The sequence below is a fragment of the Castor canadensis genome, chromosome 11 (assembly GCF_047511655.1).
Source record: "Castor canadensis chromosome 11, mCasCan1.hap1v2, whole genome shotgun sequence".
Classification (NCBI taxonomy): domain Eukaryota; kingdom Metazoa; phylum Chordata; class Mammalia; order Rodentia; family Castoridae; genus Castor; species Castor canadensis.
The window spans coordinates 17,307,318-17,327,530 of NC_133396.1; the positions used below are offsets into that span (position 1 = coordinate 17,307,318).

The window sequence follows — 20,213 nt, forward strand, 5'->3', positions numbered from 1 at the left end:
TGGGCAGGGTCTCTTCAGGGGTCCCTCTCTGGGGAGTCAAAACTATCCCAGGCCTCCCCTGCATGTGGCTCCTCAGGCCACCTCCAACCACCACACCCAGACACTGCAGTCACAGGCTCCACACAGGTCATCATCTTTAGACAGAATTAACAGGGCTGGGGAGACTGAGCCCAGCCCAGGGGATCTTGGCTTCTTGGGGCCCTGCTACAGCAAACACAAAGGAAACACAAAGAGGGGACAGTTATCAGATTTGGTCTTGAACTTGGGGGTAGAAAAGAGATGATCTTGGGAAGGAGAGCAGCAGGAAACAAGCTGTATCTAAGAAAGGCCTGGGCGGCCCTACCTGGGCTCTTCGTAGAGAGGGAAAGGGAAGGGAGGGGAGGGGAAGGGAGAAGGGACTGGAAAGGGAGGAAAGGGAGGCCCCTCCTCAGTAATGAGGCAAAGGCACTTGGCTCAGAGGTCTCCTCCTGCCCCATTGGTGGAAGAGCAGCGGTGTTTCCTGGACCTTTTCAATGACCCAGAGGCCTTTCCTGGTTGAGCCTCTGGAAGAAGCTTTTGCCGAACTCGTAGGTGCTGATCATGATGGCACAAGAGGGTGCAGCCTTGATGATCCTGGGGAGGAAACCTGGAGCAGGAGGGGAGGGGTCAGGGGTCAGGGTTACAGGTTCACATAGCATGCATGCACACCCACCCAGACAGACACCCACCTGCAAAGAGTCCTCTGGTGCCTGATTCAGCCCGAATTCTCCGCAGCAGCAGCCAGGTAGAATCAACACGTGGGGGTTTCACTGAAAATTCAAGCCTGGCTCAGTCGGACCTTGCTGGGCCCCTGCCTGCCCCCAACTACATCAGCTTTGAGCTCACCTCTCATCGCCTCCACTGCTCCCAGTGCCACCTGCCGCTGTGTCTTCACCACATCAAAAGGGAGAGTCAGGATGGCAGCCACCTGGTGGGAAGGTTGAGGGCTCATTCCCAGGACCCTATTCTCGGCACTCTGGTGGCTCCCGGGGCTGGGGAAAAATGCTCCCATGGATGGCTAAGGCGAGCAAGCAAGCTTCCCGAAAACTGCTGATGCACTGCTGTGTGGGCACTCTTCTCTTAGAATCTCCACCAACCCTCACCCCCAATCTAGTCAACTCACTGTCCCTGAGATGCCACCAGCCACGAAACTGATGCCCACGGATGTCTGGTCCTTTGGTCTGAGCCTATTCAGCCAGCTCTTCACCAGCTCATAGTTGAACCAGTATAGAGCTTGGGAAGTGAGGTACACACATTAGAGACAGGAAGACCAGGGAGGTAGGCCCCAGAGCTCTCATTTCCCAATGACAACCATGCCCTACTTGTCTGCTATATGCCAGGATCTGTAACAGGCCCTTTGCAGGAATTAGCTCACAAAAACCCAGCCAAATGCCCTCCCTGCTGGGCCCACCTCACAAGCAAGGAACCCCAGGGTCAGACAAATTAAGTGGTTTGATGGATGCAGACCCCTTGTGCATCAGCCAGGGCTCCCTTACCCTGGGTGCCTACCTGAGAAGGGCACATCTCGAAGGGCTGTTGGGCCCCAGCCCAGCCACAGTGAGCGCCATCCACCCTGAGCCACTGCAGCCTGGACACAGGTGGCTAACTCACGGTATGACACATGTTGAGCCTGCAGCTTGGTCCGTACCAGTTCCAGGGGGCTGATCACCGTCACAGTGCCCACTGGGGGTGGGGAGGGTTGGGAAGAGAGTTCAAAGTGGGTCACAGGACCCTCATGGCAACACCGAGCTCCTGCACCAAGGCCTGGGGGATTAACACATCCTCCCACCCCCAGGGGCTGGCAGAGGTTAGGGCTGGGAGCCAGGACTGACTGGAGTGGGGCAGAGGGAGGTAGGGGGAGATTGAGGGCCTTAGAGATGTGCTCACTGCGGGCCAGTGCACCAGCCACCATGGGTGCATAGAGGTCAGAGGTCAGGGCTCGACCACACAGGAAGATCTTGAGCTGGTCATAGGCAGTGAAGTAGATGGCAGTAGCTGGCACAGTCATCACCCTGGAAGTGTGCACAAAGGCTGGCTGGGACTGCCAACGGCTCCCTAACCTTTCATGTGTCCCCTGCCCCACCCACCCAGTCAACAGAGAACAAGGATCAGCAAAAGGCAGGGAAAGGGAACACATAAGACTGGGCTACTCACAGAGTGGCAGGGAGGCCGCTCCACAGGGTCCTGGTGCCCTCATGCCTCACAATCTTCACAAAAGCATCCTGACCAAAGGCACACCAGCCCAGGGGGTAAGAGGATGGAAATGAGCAAGGCATGTAATGGGACTGGATGTTCTCTGCCTCTGCCCACAGTCCTGGGTCCTGTTGAGTGGCAGTTAGCCCCTCAGGCCTCCACACAGGCAGCCCCTCATTTGGCTCTCTGTGACCCTAATCACCCTTCAAAACCTCATGGAGCTGAGTGCCGGTGGTTCATGCCTATAATCCTAGCTACTCCAGAGGTAGAGATCAGGAGGATCGTAGTTTGAAGTCAGCCCAGGGAAATAGTTTGTGAGTCCCTATCTTGAAAATATCCAACACAAAACAGGGCTGGCAGAGTGGCTCAAGTGCTGGAGCACCTGCCTAGCAAGTGTGAGGCCCTGAGTTCAGAGCCTAGTACCACAAGGAGAAAAAAAAAAAAAAAAACCCAAACTAATCTCATGGAGGGCAGGGGATGTAGATGACTGATGTACCACTCATATAACCCATGTTAAGGTCTGGTTTCGATCCCTAGTATCAAACAAACAAAAACCTCAGTGAGGCACTACCTCCCTGGGAAGCTCTTCCTGAACTGATTGCTCTGGCTGCCTCTTCCTGTTCTGCACTACTTATTCTTTCTCAGGCCTGCTGCCCAACCAGACCGACCGAGTCCCTCTGGAACATCTACACTGATTCTCACCAAAGTGCCAGTGAATCGGGTAGGATCTTGAAACCAGGTGGCACAGCGGGTACCATTTGGGCACAGGTACAGGGGCTCCAGGACACCATTGCAGTATAGGAGACACTTCCCTGTGGATTGGAGAGAGGAGGGTGCTGTGGAAGGGAAGGAGGGTATTAAGATGACTGAACCTGGAATCTTCCTGGTAGGTGGCAAGTCCCCAAACCTGGAGGGCCAACAGAGGCTGGGATGTCTATGTGGATATTTTTGTGTAGGACAGAGAGCTGGTTCATGTGATCTCAAATTATGTGCTACCCACAACTATGGGGCCAACAGGTGCCCAGAGAACAAGGGACCACTCTCACCCTGGACCCTCCCAGATTCCCTGAGACTTGGGTCACTCACATTTGGTGTAAGAGAAGCTCCAGAATCTGGAGGAAGGTGTCAGCTCTGAAATACAAGGCAGCCCCTGAAGTCAGGAGAGCCCCCCTCACACACACCCCAGGAACCCCATCTCTGAGAGATCCTAGTTTTGGCCAGGTACCCACCCCCCCTAATTTGGCTCCAGGTTCAGGTACTCACCGCTGGCTATGGAGGGGCGCTGAGACTGCAGGCGGACCTTCACCACATCCAAGGGTGTCACTAGAGGAGAAGGCAGGTCTGAAGGCTCCTTGCAGGACCCTTCCCTACCCACCCCACCCCAGGAAAAAGCTGCCTCCAATACTTTGGTCTGCCCCCATCCCCAGTTGCCCACACTCCACCTCCCCAGGTCTTACTGAAGAGCGAAGTGACCACAGCCCCAGCCCCTGAGGCCACCATTTGCTGAAGGGGGCTAATGCCCCCAGGGTCCTGGTCAGCCATTCTGGAGCTTCAATCCTGAAAAACAAACCTCAAGTCAAATGGATGAGATAGGCCTCAGAGGAAAGTGGACTTTAGCCAGATGCTCACTCCCACTGCTACTTTCCCAATAGGGAAACTAATGCTCAGGCCACTGCAGGAGTAATTCGGACTGATCACCCATTGATCCACACCACACGTGCTTACTATGCATCTCCTAAGTACAGCCGCCAGGTTGGGCCCTAGTGACCTAAAGATTAAAACACCTGAGCTGTCTCCCTGGGCCCCCGAGTTCCGAGCGAGGAGTGGTGGAGCCAGGCATAGAAGTAAACAAATCTGATGAGGGAGAGAAGGGTCCATCCGTCTTCCTGGGACTAAAGGCTGGGGTGCCCGGCCCTTCCCCGCACTCTGCCTCCGGGGACCGACGGGACAGGCCCGGATGGGAGGACATTATCCCTGACGTCTCTCCCCAAAATCCAAGCCGGGGCTCAGCCGACACGGCCAAAAGGAGGGACAAAGAGGCGAGATCTCTTCCCGACTCTCATCGACACTCCCTTGCCTAGGCCTAGCGTAGAGAACCCAGTTAGGCCGACCACGGCACGCCACCCTGGGTCCCCAGCCCCGGTTCAGGAGCTCAGGGGACCCTCAGAGATCCCCTCCTGCCTCCGCCCCCAGTCAGCGCGCAGGTTTGCCCCTGCCGTGGTCCGCCCACCTGACTTTAAGCCGGTGCTCGCGCAGCGCGGCGCCAGGGGCCGGGCGGGCCCATAGCGGGTCCGCGGCCGGTGCTGGGTCCGCGCGCGCCCGCCGCGCACCTAGGCCGACAGAGAAAGCGGCGGAGTTGGCTCCGCCCCCACACGGCTTCTAAGCACCGCCCCGCGGGCCAACTGGTCCCGCGCCCGGAGTACCACGGGCCCCGCCCACTCGCCGTCTCTCCACCCCCCCCACCATCTGCCGTAGCCCCGCCCCTGCGCCGCGGCCACGTGAGCGGGTTCCACTCCTGCCGCGAGCTCCAGGAAGCCTGCAGGTCAAGGTCGCGGTCTCCACTGGCTGCAGTACCGCCCTTGACAGCGAGTTTTCACAAGCCCCACCCCGCCAGCACCCTGGTGGGGCGCTGCTCCAGCAATCCCAGCGCTCGCAGGAACTTTGCGGACGGTGCGGGTTTCGTACCATCCGCCTTGTTCTCAGGGTCCCCATCTGCGAGGCGGCGGCGACAATCTGTTGTTCAAGGTCGCCAGAGGACCAAACAGTAATGCCAAACGTTTGTCTGCTGGGCTCCCTGTTGAAGTTTTACAACTTCATGGTGACAGTATCTGGGAAGAATGAGCATCACCCCCACTTAACAAATGACGAAACAAGGCTGCAACCCCAAACCCGCATTATAAACTGCAGAACACCTATGGGTGAGGCAGCTGCGTTAAATCAGCCAAAGCCTGCGCCAGGCATCCTCCCGGCGCCCGGAGATCCAGGTCCCACCTCCGTGAAACCCTGGGCAAGTTGTAACACCACTCTGGACTTGGAATTCCTCGTGCACCCCATGACAACATCGAATAGAGAAGTAGGAAACCGATATTTTTGTAGCTCTTTTCACACCATTATTTATTCCGATGCTCAAAACCATTTCTTTAAAAACCAAAAAACCTGGGGTTTTGCGCTTGCTAGACAAGGTTCTGCCAAAGTCACGCCCCCAGTCTTTTTTTTTTTTTTTTGCCTTTTCCCCGGGCAGGCCTCTGATGATCCCGTCTGCCTTCCCAGTAGCTAGGATTACAGTTGGTCACCACCACACTTGGCTCAAAACTTTTTAAGTTTATTGCTGAAAAAGACCCCCATTTTACAGAAGATGAAATTGAGGCTCAAAGGTAAGAGCAGGAATTCGAACCGTCAGGTGCGAACTGCCACCCTGCACCATACTGATACCCCAGGTGACTGGAGGTCACCAACGTCGACCTCTTTGAGCCGGTTTCTTAGGAAGACACAGTTCTCTCCCCAACCTGAGACCCCACCATCATACACCTCACCTTTAAAACGTTTACGCTATTATTATTTATCCTAATACTGAAAAATGAACACCAGGTGCGAGCCTGCGCCTTTAAGGAAAGGAGGCCTTGACTTTGACGTCACTACCTTCCCCGCCCCTCAGTCCCCAACTGGTTGCAAACGGCGCTGGAGCCGCCCAGCCATCCCCGTTAGCACGTGGATGCCAAAGGGCCAACCGTACGCTTTCCCTAAGACTAAGTCTTGTGGCTCCCTCTCGGAAACCCAGTTTGGGGGCGGAGTGAATGTAATCTGTGCCCAGATAAGTAGCCCCTGGTCAAAATGTTTCAAGGGAAGTCGTCCTTTCCATCTCTTCCCCATTCCCAACTGAAAGAAATGACACAAATCATTTCATAAACTCGGCTAAGGCAAGAACCCAGCCCCCATTAAGGTCCTTTACAACTTCTTAGTTAATGGTTTACCAAACAGTTTCACAGCCAGCAGCCAAGACATTATTCTCCCTATTTTACAGAGCAGGAAACTGAGGGTCTTGTATATTGTGTGTTAATACTTTCCTGGTGGTACAGAACTCACTCTTTCACACACACATACACACTACAGCGTTTTTGGTTTGGTTTTTTTTTTTTTTAGTGAGTCTGGGGTTTGAGTTCAGAGCTTTGCACTTGCAAAGCAGGCCATTTTGTTCTAGTTATTTTGGAGATGGGGTCTTGGGAACTATTTGCCCAGGCTGCTCTTGAACCATGATCCTCTTGATCTTGGCCTCTCAAGTAGCTAGGATTACAGCTACAAGCCAGTAGTACCCAACTCACAGCTTTCTCATTTTACAGATGAGAAAACTGAGTCCCCTGAGGTCACTCCAAAGAACTGGTTCTTAGGTCATTCTGCTCCTGAAATACCACTTGCATGGGCTAGGACTTGCTCCTGAACAGGGGCCTTTAATCCCAGCATTTGGGAGACCAAGGCAGGAGGATGGCAAATTGGAGAATAGCTGGCCCAATCTTTAGATGTATCTTAACTCCCATAAACCTTAGTTTCCCTGGGGTAAAAGGAGCTGATGGTGACAGTGAACCTGCTGTGAAGGGATTATTTGCAGACTAGGGAGCTGATATCTGTGAGGTGCTTAGAGCCCTGGCTGGCTGTGGCCAGCACTCAATGGCCACTGCCGTTACTGCTACTATTATTAATTGCCTCCAGGACAGAAAATTCCTGGTTCTGGTCCCACCTCCCCCTCCAATATGCAAGTGTGAGGAGCAAAATAGCACAGCAAGGAAATTAAACATTGTGACCTGTGAGCCTCAGTTTCCCCAACGGTCATGTGAAGGGCTCCCATTCCATTTCTGGTTTCCTTCTTTCAGTGCTCTTAGCTAGGAGGCCTTCAAGATTTGTTGCTTTAAAAAAAGTAATGTTGCTACAGTTTCTTCCCCTGAAAATAAAGACAATGTCATTATGTCCTGCCAAGCTTACAGACTCTAAACTACATGAAAATTACCTGAAGAGTCAATGAATGGTTCTGCCTCTGCTTTCTGATTGCTGGGATTACATATGTGAGCCACCATGCCTGGAAAAATTCCTCCTTTCAACTGTAAAGGGGGAGGAAGTACTTCCAGCAGCAGGGGTGGAAGTCCTGTGGGGACTGATGGACAAGTCCTGCCTGTTTCCCAAGGAGCTGGTTATCATGAGGCAGAGTTCCTCCAGGGTGAGCCCTGGAGCAGGGGCAGGGAGCCCTCCAGCTTGCACCCCAGGGCCTAAGAAGACATTTGTGGGTGGAGCAGCATCTCTGAGTTCAACGCCAGCACTATCCCTATGTTGAGGAACCTTCTAGAGGCTGCTGTTGAGCCCTGAGCTCCATCTCCCTCCTCCCATCCAAGGAAAAATCCAAATTCCAGGCCCACTGCCAAATACAAAGCCTGAGTTTTGAATTCTGAGGGTGGAAAGGGGGTGGCAGACCATAGAAGTGTTCACTGGGACAAGTGGACGAATGTAAGCAAGGTGTGCATGGGCAATGTCACATCACCAGTGTTGAATTTCTGGAGTGTGGTGCTCCTCCTATGGCTTGTGGAGACCTTCCTTGTTGTTAGGCCACAGGCACTGCAGTGTTTAGAAGTTAATGAAGTGCAACGAAGTCTCAAAGCCAATGGCCTATGTGTACTCGCTGTCCTGTTCTTGCAACTTTTCTGAAATTTTTAAAATAAAAAGTTGATAGGGAAAATGATACCCCCTAAATACTCACATGTTACTTATAGAATCAGAAAAATGCAAAGCTGTCTTTACTTTGAAGATTTAAAAACAAATATATATTTAAAAACAAATATAGGGCTGGTGGTGGAGCTCAGTGGTGGAGCACATGCCTGATATGTGCAAAGCCCAGGGTTTGATCCCCAGCACCACAAAACAAATAAGTAAATAAATACAAATGTAATCACCCAGATCAGCTCAGCTGGGGAAAGGGGACACACACACACACACACACACACACACACAGAGACACGTCCCATGGCCTGAGAAAGTGGATTGGGAGTTGCTGGACACCAAGGAGCCCTGGGTGTGGGCTAAGGAGGCAGGGCCCCCCCGAGAAGGGAAGGGCCTTGGCTAAGACACCCCCCTCCCCCCGGCCCTGGCTGCCAGAGCTCTACTCTGCCAGGGGACTGGATTAATGGACTTGTGCTATGGAAGGAGGTTTGGGGCCATATATAACTATCAAAATTCTAATGCCTAAACCCTTGAGCTAGCCAGGCCACTTCTAAGAATTTCTCTGCTCATGCAAGTGTAAACTGATACGCAAAGTTAGCTGTCCTCATTGTTTATAACAGCAGAGTGTCTCTGGAGAGGAACTGCATCTCTGTGCAATGAGTGCCACACAGCCTCCAAAGGAGGCAGGTGACATTTCTGTGCCTCAATGTAAAACAATCTCAAAGACAGTTAAACAGCAGGGAACTGGACAGCCGCTCCCAACAGGAGTGCCATCGCCCCCTAGGGGACATCTTTGGAATTTATGAGGTTATTGCTATTTTTGGTTGTCCCAGGACTGGGGCTTCTGGCATTTGATAGATGGTAGGTCAGACAGGTAAATATCCTGTAAAATATAGGACATTCTGACATAACAAGGAACTTCACTAAGAACACTAGGCACACCTGCCTAGCCAGTACAGGGCCCTGAGTTCAAACCCCAGTACTGTCAAAGGAAAAAGAACATATCACTCATCTCTCAACTTTCCTCTTTCTGGGCACTCATGTGAGAAACTTGTTTGTAATACTCAGACCTAGAAGTCAACTCTTTTGTTACCCACATCTTTTTTTTTTTTTTTTTTTTGTGAACCTGGGGTTTTAACTCAGGACTTCATGCTTGCAAAGCAGGTGCTCTACCACTTGAGCCACACCTCCAGTCCATTTTGCTCTGATTATTTTTAGAGATGGGGGTCTCATGAATTATTTTCCTGGGCTGCCCGTGAACTGTGATCCTCCTGATCTCAGCCTCCCAAGTAGCTAGGATTATAGGCGTGAACCACCAGCGCCCGGCTCCCACAACTTTTTAAAATACCTTTAGTATACTTTGAGTTTTCTAGGAATAAAACCACCATGTGATCCTCGGAAAGAGTAGGATTTGTCTTTTTCATTTATATTACAGCTTGGACTTTATTCTAATTTCAAAAACTGTTATGTGTAGGAAAATGATATTACCTATGAATTTCATTGATGATAATCAGAGGAAAGCCAGGAAACAGGTTTTATCAAAAGCAGGCTTTTACCTAATAAGGTGTCCTGAGAGCCAACGTGGCGATTTGAGGGAAGATGTGTGCATTGAAACCACAGCTATAATGAGATGAAATGAGGCCTCTGGATAACATCTAGAGTTAGGAAAGTCTCTGCTGGGTCACTGCTGGGAACTGTTGACGGCTACAGCAAGAAGTAGCCTCAACTGTAGTTAGCCATTATTTCAGGAGTAGATGTTTGGCAAAATTACCCAGATGTGGTGCTGCACCCATCTGGCCCCTTTGTGTTGTTTCTAACTTTGTACCTGGCTACCTATTTCACAGGGACTGCACATTCTGGCTTAGTAGTGCGTGGTGTTAGCAGGTCTCTTTTTCTGTTGCTTTTGAGAAAGGGTCTCACTGTGTAGTCCAGGTTAGCCTCAAACTCCAGATCCTCTCCGTCAGCTTCCTGAATATTGGGATTGTAGGCCTGCTTCACAGTTCCCTTTCAGAGGACATTCTGTGACAAACAAGGCTTCAGCAAAGAAGGCCTGGGGTAAGTTGGCCACCACACCAGAACAGTTGAGTCATAGGAATAATAATTGTACCGGCCTCCAAGGGTTGTGTTAAAGGTTAAAGGAGAACTTAGGATAAAGGCTAGCATGGTATAAATTTCAATGAGTTGAAATTGCTTTTCAAAAACACCATAATCAAGCTGGGTGCCAGCAGCTCACAAACTGTAATTCTAGCTACACAGGAGGCAGAGATCTGGAGGAATCACTGTTTGAAGCCAGCCCGGGGAAATAGTTCGCAAGACCCTAGCTGGGAAAAAACCCTTCACAAAAAAGGGCTAGTGGAGTGGCTAAGGGTGTAGGCCCTGATTTCAAACCCTAGCACTGAAAAACAAACAAACAACAACAAAAAAAACCCCACCAAAATCAGGTATGCCAGCAGTCATCCTACCAGGAGGTGGATGAATGTTCTCTGATGCACATTTGAGGACTGATTTCTCTGCCAATTTGTGGGGGAACTTGTCTACTTTCTGGGCCTCAGTTTCTTCATCTTTATTTATTTGTCTTTTGGTTATTTGAGACAAGGTCTCCCTATGTAGCCCAGGCTGGCCTCAAACTGGCAGTCTCCTGCCTCTGCCTCCCAAGTGCTGGGATAACTTGTGTGCAACACCCGTCCTGGTTTAGTTCTTCATCTTTAAAATGGAAAGAATGATCCTCCTGGCCCTACTTCCTTCTGAGGGATGCTGAGGTTTTAAGTTGAGAGATGCGGTGTGTGGAGGGGGTTTGTAAATGTTGCCCCCAGTGGGCAGCTCCTGCTCCCTTCCCACCAACTTGCAGCTGCCTCTTCTCTGCTCCTCTTTGGGCTCCTGCAGAGGATACTGAGATGTCTGGGCAGGTGGCTTTCTGTTCTGGCCTCTGGCCCATTGCATCAGAGACAGGTCACCAGGTTAAGCAGAGGAGCCCTTTGATATCCTGAACAAGAATTCTTCCTGTTTTTAGTGTGCCAGTTTACAAGATTTCTTCACATCTGAGCCTCATATGACTATGACGAGGGTTGCTGGGTGCCCATTTTACAGACAAAAAAAACTGAATCAGGAGGACTTACATGGCCTCTCCAAGTCCCTGGGAACAGCTACCTCCCAGCCCTGAAATGGTGGGTGGGGAGGAAAGGTATGCCACATAAGCCAAGCTACTACCAGCACCCAGCAGAGCCTCAGGATGCAGGCTGAAGCTCCAGGACCTGGCCAACTTGGACTCAGGTACTGTGACATGGTGCTTAGTGCTAGGCAGAGTTGCTAGGAGGACGAAAGTGATGCCGTACAGATGCTCAAACCTCACCCTGATGCTCTCTACTCTGCTGCTTCCAGCTCTGGGCTCATCAGTTCCCAGCCCCACAGTCAGTGAGTCCACGGGACCCACCATCCACACCTTTTCTTTTCCACTCCCCAAGCAGTGGCTTGCTGCTCTTGACAATGGCCAGGCTCCAAACCTAGAGTCCACAAGTTGTGCAGGAACCACCTCAAGTCCAAGAGAGATTGGCGCACCTGAGTCCCTGCGTTTTGATTGGTCAGGTTTTTGGCTTTTTTTCTTTCCAGTTTTTTCATGAGATCAGCTTTTTATTTTTGGATACTAGGGTTTGAACTCAGGGTCTACACCTTGAGCCATTCTACCAGGCCTTTTTTGTGATGAGTTTTTTTGAGATAGGGTCTCCAGAACTATTTGCCTGGACTGGCTTCGAACTACAATCCTCCTGATCTCTGCCTCCTGAGTGGCTAGGATTACAGGTGTGAGTTACTGGCCCAGCAAGTGATCAGTTTTTATATTACCGATTAGGTAGAGTTTAATCAGAAAACTCCTTTGTCCTAAATAAATGCAATTTGTTTGTGAAAGTTCTTTTAACCATCAATGTGATGTTGAGGGAAGTGAGACAATTGAGGAAATTTCTAGATGCCAGGCATTTTACCACACTCAGTCCTGACCACTGGGGAGGTAGGCATTACCCCATTTCATGGATGAAGGCAGAAGGCATTTAGGGTCAAAGAAACGAGCCCAAGTCACCCAGCTGGTGAGGGGCCCAGCTGAGGCCAGGTGAAACAGATGGTGAAGAGCTTGGGCTGGCTGATCCCAGCCCAACCCATGCTTTTGGGGAAGACATGACTCCTGTCCTTTGACACCTGCCTGCTGGGTAGGGAAGGGTAAGAGCTCTACTTTGGGTTATGATATTTAAAAAAATATTTGGCAAGCACTCTACCACTGAGTCACACCCCCTGCCCCGAGCCCTTACTTTGTTCAAAACAGTAATATAAAGCCGGTCTGTGGCTCACGCCTGTAATTCCAGCTACTCAGGAGGCAGAGATCAGGAGGATCATGGTTCAAAGCCAGCCCCGGGCACATAGCTCATGAGACCCTATCTTGAAAAAACCTCATCACAATAAAGGGCTGGTGGAGTGGCTCAAGATGAAGGCCCTGAGTTCAAACCCCAGTACCGAAAAAAATAAATAAATAAAAACCCAGTAATATAGAAAGCAAACAAAACAGGGAAGTCACTTGCCTAGCACAAACAAGTTTATGGCTTGTGCTAGGGGGACAGGAACACCAGTATCCTGACTTCAGTGTCCAAATACACCGATGCAGCCTCTAACCTGAGCCTCTAGCCTCTAGCCTGTTCCTGCTTCCCCTCCACCAGCTGCCCTGAGCTTAGGGCGCCCACCACCAGTTCTGGTTTCTCTTTCTTCCTGAAGAGGAACACTGTCACGCAAAGGCACTCTGTGTTCTGCAGTGTCTGAAGGAGACAGGGGAGCAAGGGCTCATGTCCAGTTTGGGGGTTCTTGTGGTTTGGATATGAAGTACACCACAAAGGGCTCAGTGTTGAAGGCTTGGTCCCCCAACTAATGTTACTATTGAGGTGACTAGATCAAGAGGGTGCTAACTTCACCAATCGTTCAATGCATTGGTGGGTTTGTAGCTGAATGGGTTAGTTAGAGGTGGGGCCTGGTTGGAGGAAGCAGGTGTGGGGGCATGCCTTTAAAGGGTACATCTTGTGCCTGCATCCTTCCTCTTTCCTGCCTTCTCTGCTCCCCAGATGCCATGAGGTGACCATTCTGCTCCACCACACACCCTGCCATGATATTCTGCCTCACCTCAGCCCCAAAGCAATGGAGCAGCCAACCATGGACGGAAACCTCTTAGCCAAACAAGTCTTTCCCTCCTGAGTTTTTAATCTCATGTGTTTTGTTACCGCAACAGAGAGTCGAAGAGCACAGGGGTCTTCTGGAGAACTGGGTATGAATCCCAGCTCCTTCTTGAACTAAAAAATGCCTACTGCTTTTCACTTGGCAACCATGATGATACACACCTGGAATTCCAGCTCTGCAGGAGACAGAGATGGGAGGCTTATGGTCCAGGCCAGTCTGGCAAAAGGGAGAGTCTGCAAAATAATGCAAAAAGGGCTGGGGGCATGGCTCAAGTGGTAGAGTACCTGCCCTGAGTTCAAACCTCACTAACACACACACACACACACACACACACACACACACACACACGCACACATCCAATAAAAACAATTTCAAGACTAACAGGACAGCATTTAAACAAACATAGACCCCTGTCATTACAGGCTCTGGTCATGTCTGGTCAAGCTGGCCCTGCCTCCACTCAGAACCCTGATGTGGGTACTTTGAACCTCATGAGCCCTCCAGGCCTTGGCTGGAGTCTCAGTACTCCTCTCCTGGGAAGTGGGAGAACACCAAACACCAATTCCCTTGCAGGCTAGCTTTCTGAAAGAGTTGAAATCTCCCAGCCCTAAGTACCTGCCCCCACAATCCTGGTCCTGGCCAGATTTTCTGGTCTCTGTCCCTCTTCCCTCCCCCACCATTGAGAAGTCCAGAAAGGATGGGTGACTGTGTGACTCCATGAACTCATGCAGTGGGGGCGGGGTCTCCTCTGGCAAGCTAGGCCTCCAGGTTATGACTCATCCTACCTTCTTGCTCCCAGGCTGAGGCCATCAGGCAGCGGTCAGTCAGGTGCCAGGGGAGGATGGGAGGCGCCTGGGGAACTGAGGCAACAATTGCTCACAATAGAATGACTCAGGCAGGAAGGGGCTAGAGGGGTGGGGGCAGTTGGTTTTGTGCTCTCTCTCTAACCTTAGACTTCTAGGGTGGTCAAATGGAGCAAATAGAAATACTCAGTGAATTTTTTGGTAATACTGGGGTTTGAACTCAGGGCCTCACACACTTTACCACTTGAGCCATGCCCCAGCTCTACTAAGTGCATTTTTAAGTGCCAATATTACATGGAACATATTTATACTAAAGAAAGTTCATGCTGGGCACCGGTGGCTCACGCCTGTAATCCTAGCTACTCAGGAGGCAGAGATGAGGAAAATCGAGGTTCGAGGCCAGCCCAGGCAAATAGTTCAAGAAACCCTATCTTGAAAAAACCCAGCACAAAAAAGGGCTGGAGGACTGGCTCAAGGTGTAGGCTCTGAGTTCAAACCCCAGTACTGCAAAAGAAAAAAAAGAAAGTAAAGAAATAATTCCCTTTTAATCTGGCAATTGAAACTGAACTAGGCATTCATTACCTAGCAACCCAAGACCCTGGGAAGTGGGGGGCGCCCCTGCTCTGGGATAGTTGTAGCCCTTCTCTGGGGGCATAGTAGTAATTTCTAAATGAAGAAACCTTGAAAGACAGTTGGAAGAACAGGGAGGCTGAGAGCAGTGGCAGGTGGGAAGGAGACAAAGCTGCCAGCCCTGGTCCAGGGGGACATCTCTGAAGGCAGTGTTGGGTAACCTGGAGGAGCAGAAGAAGGGGTGGCTTCATCCCCACAGCCTCACCATGCCAGGATCCAGGTGTGCGGGCAGTACTAGCACCTGGGGCAGCAGAAATGGAAGTGGTCCAGGACATATTTGTAACAGATTGAACCCAGGGCCTTGCACTTGCTAAGAGTGTGCTGGGCCACTGAGCTACCCAGCCCATATTTTTAACTTTTTAAGCAAGAAAGAAGAAAAGCAGAAGCCACAAAGGAAAGATTGGTCAATAGATTTCAGATGACATAACACCCCAAAACTCAAATGGCAGGCGGAGGAAATAGCTGGTAACAAGCTTAATGTCCAGAATTTGGAAACAGTTTGTACAGCTCAACAAGAAACAAAACAATCCAGAAAAACAGAGGATACTGGGAAGGTTACTTTTATGTGTCTATGTTGATGATGTTTTTCGATAAAATTAACATTTATTTCTACTTTTTTTTTTTCTTTTCAACACAGAGTCTCTCTATTCAGCCCAAATTGACCTAGAACTCATGATCTTCCAGTCTCAGCCTCCTGGGATTACAGGTGGCTGGGATTACAGACAGATAGCACGAGGTCCACTGAGATTAACATGTAAATCAGTGAATTCTGAATAAAGCAAAAATTGTTCTCTGTAATGTGGGTGGATCTCGTCCAATCAGCAGAAGACCCAAATAGAACAAAAAAGAAGGACCTCCCCAAGCAAGAGAGAAATCTCCAGCAGCCCGCCTTGGAACTTCTGTTATACTGTCAGTTTTTCTGGGTTGTGAGCCTCCCAGCCCACACTAAAGATTTAGGATAGGGACTGGGGGTGTGACTCAGGGTAGAACACTTCCCTGGCATGTGTGACACCCTGGCTTTAATTCCTAGCACCACGCACACACAGAAAGACACACACAAAAATGAGGATGCCTATGATAACAAAGACAGATGATAACAGAAAATAAGAAGGGTTGGTGACGATGAGGAGAAACTGAAACCCTCACGCTGTGGTGGTGGGAGTTATTAAGAGGGTTGAATGTGGAATTCTGTATGGCCCAGGAATTTCACTTCCATGTATATGCCCAAGAGAAGTGAAAACATAAGTCTAAAAACTTGAATATGAATATTCACAGCAGCATTGTGAACAGCCAAAAAATGGCAACAACCCAAATGTCATCCTTGATGAATGATGAGGCAAATTATGGTATATCTACAAACGGAATATTGTTTGACAATGAAAAGGAATAAAGTAGTGATATGTGCTGAATGATAAAGTTTGAAAACATGCTAAACAAAAGAAGCCAGCCACAGACTACAACATATTGTAAAGCTTCATTTACATGAAATATCCAAAACAGGCAAATCTATAAAGATAAAAAGTAGATCAGTGGTTGCCGGGGGCTGGGGTGGGTTGGGGGAACAGTGAGTGTCTGATAACAGTATGGCGCTGCCTTTTGGATTGATGAAATGTTCTGAAGCTGACTACAGCAATGGCTGCACCACTCTGTTGATACACTAATAACCACTGAATTGTACATTTTATGAGTGTATGTTTTCTTTCTTTCGTTTTTTTTTTTTTGGCAGTACTGGGATTTGAACTCAGGACCTCTTGCTTGCTAGGCAGGTGCTCTACCATCTGAAGTTTGAAGGATGAAGTTGCCTTACTGAAGCACTTCTGATTGTATCCTGTCATTAAGCAATGTGTGACTGTACATTTCATTAAAGCAGTTATTTAAAAAGGGAAAGAAAAACTGGTAGGATTGAACCGTCTCTAAAACACACCGTTACATGTAAAGAGCAAATCATAGAATAGAGTGTACAGTATGACCTCATTCATATTTAAAGGCAAAAATCCAAGAGTAAACCCAAACTTTATGGATGCAAATGGCTGGAAGGGAATGGGAACAGACATTGTCACGGAACTGAAAACAGGTCTTCATGAAAAGCAAGGTAAAGGGTTAATCAGGGAGGGGCAAGGACATACCAAGGAGACTTTTTAGTGCATTTATACTGAATTACATATTTGAAATTGAACAAAGCTGGACTTGGTAGAACATGCTTTGGGAGGCAGCTGCATGGGAGGCAGGAGGATGGTGGTATCGAGGCCAGCCTTAGCTACATAGTGAGACCTGTCTGAAAAAAAAAAAAAAGCTGGGTGCTGATGGCTCACACCTGTAATCCTACTACTTGGGAGGCTAAAATCGGGAGGATCTCAATTTGAGGCCAGCCTGGACAAATAGTTTGTGAGACCCCCCCATCTACAAAATAGCCAGAGCTAAATGGACTGGAGATGTGGTTCAAGCAGTAGAGAGCCTGCTTTGCAAGCATTCAAACTCCAGTCTCACCCAAAAAAGCAAATACAAATACTAAAGGAAAGGGGGACAGAAAGGAGAAGAGGGGAGAAAGAGGAAGGGAGGGAAAAAGGAAGATATAAAATCCCTAAAAGGGCTAGGTGCCAGTGGCTCATGCCTGTAATCCTAGCTACTCAAGAGGCAGGGATCAGAAGGATTGCAGTTCAAAGCCAGCCCAAGCAAATAATCTGAGAAACCCTATCTCGAAAATACCTAACACACACGCACAAACACAAAAAGGGCTCGTGGAGTGGCTCAAGGTATAGGTCCTGAGTTCAAGCCCCAGTACTGCAAAAAAAAAAAAAATCCCTAAAAGGATGAGTGGTGGCTCCATGCCCATCCCTCTTCACTGTGACCACCCATTACTGCACACTGCACACTAGAGCCTAGGCAGCCAGTAGAGGATCAGGGCATAGTGCCCACCTTGGAGCTATGCCAAAGGCCAGGACACTCAGGGAGAGGGTGAGGCAGCAGGCCAGGCAGCTGGGCACTGTGGCAACAGTAATAGGAAGGGAGCAGACAGGCTTTGCAGAGGTGACTGGAGGTTGCAGGTGGGCAGTGCTGACTTGCCCAGGGACCAGGGAACCTGGGATGCACTTGAGCAGGAGGAGAAAACACTCTGGGGATGTCAGGCTATGATTCATTTCCTTGTAAGCAAATCTGAAAGGAAAAGGGGTCAACGATTTCACATGCCATGCTGAGGTACTAACTGGATCAGGAAAGGTCATGCCAGGAAAGTCCATGGATCCTGGAAACCACAGGCCTGGCCAATGGGGACTGGGAGGGCTCAGAGAAGAGGGCAAATAGGAACCAGCCCTCTGATCTCACATCTCTTTACCACGCTGGAAATTTGCTTCTCTTCAGTCTTCCTGTTTATAAAAGCAAAAAGCAGTGGAAGAGATTCCTGACTTTGGTGGGGGGTGGGGTGGGGAGAAGGACAGTGTGGTATTCCTGGGGACTGTAGGAGACATTCCACAGTCCTTAGGGAACTGTACCCACTCCACTAAACTGCCACAAAGTCATTGCTCCTAGGAAATCTACTTCAGGCCTGGTGTCAGTGGCTCAAACCTGTAATCCTAGCTCCTCAGGAGGCAGAGATCAGGAAGATTGCGGTTCGAAGCCAGCCCAGGCAAATAGTTTGAGAGACCCTATCTTGAAAAACCCATCACAAATAAAGGGGCTGGTGGAGTGACTCAAAGTGCAGGTCCTGAGACCAAACCCCAGTACCTCAAAAAAAAAAAAAAAAAGAAAAAAGAAAGGAAATCTATTTCATACCTCTTGCCACAGAAACCAGAGTAAGTGCACATGAGCCAAACATTTCTGAATGTTGCAGGTTGGACCTGGACTGTTAGTTGCTGTCCTTTAAAAGTGATGGCCTAAAGGCATCCAGGCCTCTACAACCAATGTCTCCAGGATGCAGAAATTCTAAGCTGTTCAGTCTGTTTTTTGCCATTTTTCCTATTGAATGTTTTTAATCTTTGCTAAACTTGAAGTGATTGCTTCTAGAAACTTCAACAGACACATCTTCCTTCTTCCATCTTTTTTTTTTCCCTCCCCTCCTCTCCCCTCCCCTCTCCTCCTCTTTCTGGATCAAACCAAACCAGGGCCTCACACCGGCTAGGCGAATGCTCTATCTCTCATCTACGCCTCCAGACCTCCCTGATCTTTCTATAATCTTCTGTTGTTGGGAAATAAGGTAACATTTATCCTAGTTGCTCAGGAGGCAGAGATCAGGAGGATAGTGGTTTGAAGCCATCCCTGGCAAATAGTTCTCCAAACCCTATCTTGAAAAAAACATCATAAAAAAAGGGCTGGTGGAGTGGCTCGAGGTGTAGGTCCCAAGTTCAAACCCCAGTACTGAAAAAAAAAAGTGTATGGTCAGAACTGGAGGTGTGGTTTAAGTAGCAGAGCACCTGCTTTGCAAGTGCAAAGCCCTGAGTTCAAACCCCAGTCCCCTACAAAAAAAAAGAAAGTGCATGGTCAGTAGCAAAGCTACTTGGAAACAGAGGCAGAGGGATCACAAGTTCAAGGCCAGCCTGGGCTACATAGCAAGACCCTGTCTTAAAGCAAACAAACAAACAAAAAATCACCCAAGGGCTGAGGATGTAGCTCAGTGGTAGGGCACTGGCTTAGCTGTGAGTGAGGACAACTTTGCCTCCATAGAGAAGGGTTGTGACCCTGTATAGCAGCCTCCATATGGCTGGCCTGCTGGGCAGGAAGATTCTTTGTTGCTCAGGGTTGACTGTACATTGAAAGATGGAGCAGATCGTTGTCCTCTACCCACCAGGGGCCAGCATCCTTCCTGCTCCCCAGGTTGTGGCAACCCAGACTGTCTCCAGAAACTGCTGCCGTCACCCAAGGGAGTTGGCTTTTCTGAATGTATTTTATTCATGACTAGTTACGACTAATAGGTTCATTCCTGGATTTGCCTATCATTTCAAGAAAATGTGTATGTTTTATTTCCTTTTTTTGCAATACTGGGGATTGTGCTAAGCAAGCAGTCTATCACTTGCCATCTCCTTCCCCAAGTCCTTTCACTTTTAGTTTGGTTTTCAGATATGGTTTCCTGCTTTTGGTCTGGGCAGCTTCAGACCAAGATCCTCCCATCTCTGCCTCCTGAGTAGCTGGGATTACAGGCATGTACCACTACATCTGCCCCTCCCTCCCTTGATATAAGGTCTTTCCATATTGCCCAGGCTCACCTCAAACTCCTGGGCTCAAATGATGGTTCCATTTCAGCCATCCAAGTGCAAGTGTATTTCAATGGGCATACAAGCTACACTCCCTGGCCTTGGGAGACCCAGGGAGGAAAATATCACAAATATGTCATTAGGGTACAGAATTATCCTAGATTCTCAGCAGTAATCTATGCACTTTTTGGGCCCTCTGTATCTCCAAGCTAAGAAACCTGCCACCCAATTCCACAACTGTGCCACTCCTTGCTTACCCAAGACTCTCACTGCCTCTGTGTTTAGCTATTTGTCTCCTGTCCCAGCCCTCAGATCAAGCGTTCCTCTGTCTTCAAGGTGCTCCATCCACTCTTTGAAAGCAAGCCCTGCCCTTCCTCCAAAGCCTTCCAATGAGCTTCCCGGAGCGTCTCTTCCCTCCTGGTCCCTCTCCCATCACCCATCTCTGCCTGGACCAGGCACTTTGGCACTGAGCACTGGCTCT

General features: G+C 49.5%; 1 protein-coding gene across 2 annotated transcripts; it reads right to left on the bottom strand.

The window, feature by feature from the left end:
- Positions 1 to 117: 117 nt before the first annotated feature.
- Positions 118 to 4,581, bottom strand: Slc25a39 (solute carrier family 25 member 39). 2 transcript variants are annotated; one of them, XM_020163841.2, is made up of 12 exons: positions 4,442 to 4,581; positions 3,669 to 3,768; positions 3,475 to 3,534; positions 3,298 to 3,342; positions 2,914 to 3,023; positions 2,173 to 2,240; positions 1,906 to 2,030; positions 1,528 to 1,701; positions 1,142 to 1,251; positions 865 to 946; positions 708 to 788; positions 118 to 625 (listed from the first exon to the last, which is right to left on the bottom strand). In XM_020163841.2, exons 2-12 carry the CDS (start codon positions 3,751 to 3,753, stop codon positions 510 to 512), a joined length of 1,056 nt encoding a protein of 351 aa, XP_020019430.1. In that variant the 5' UTR covers positions 3,754 to 3,768; positions 4,442 to 4,581; the 3' UTR covers positions 118 to 509. The 2 variants fall into 2 exon arrangements, with proteins under 2 accessions (XP_020019430.1, XP_020019422.1); XM_020163833.2 differs by having other exon boundaries at positions 2,914 to 3,047.
- Between the last annotated feature and the right edge of the window lie 15,632 nt (positions 4,582 to 20,213).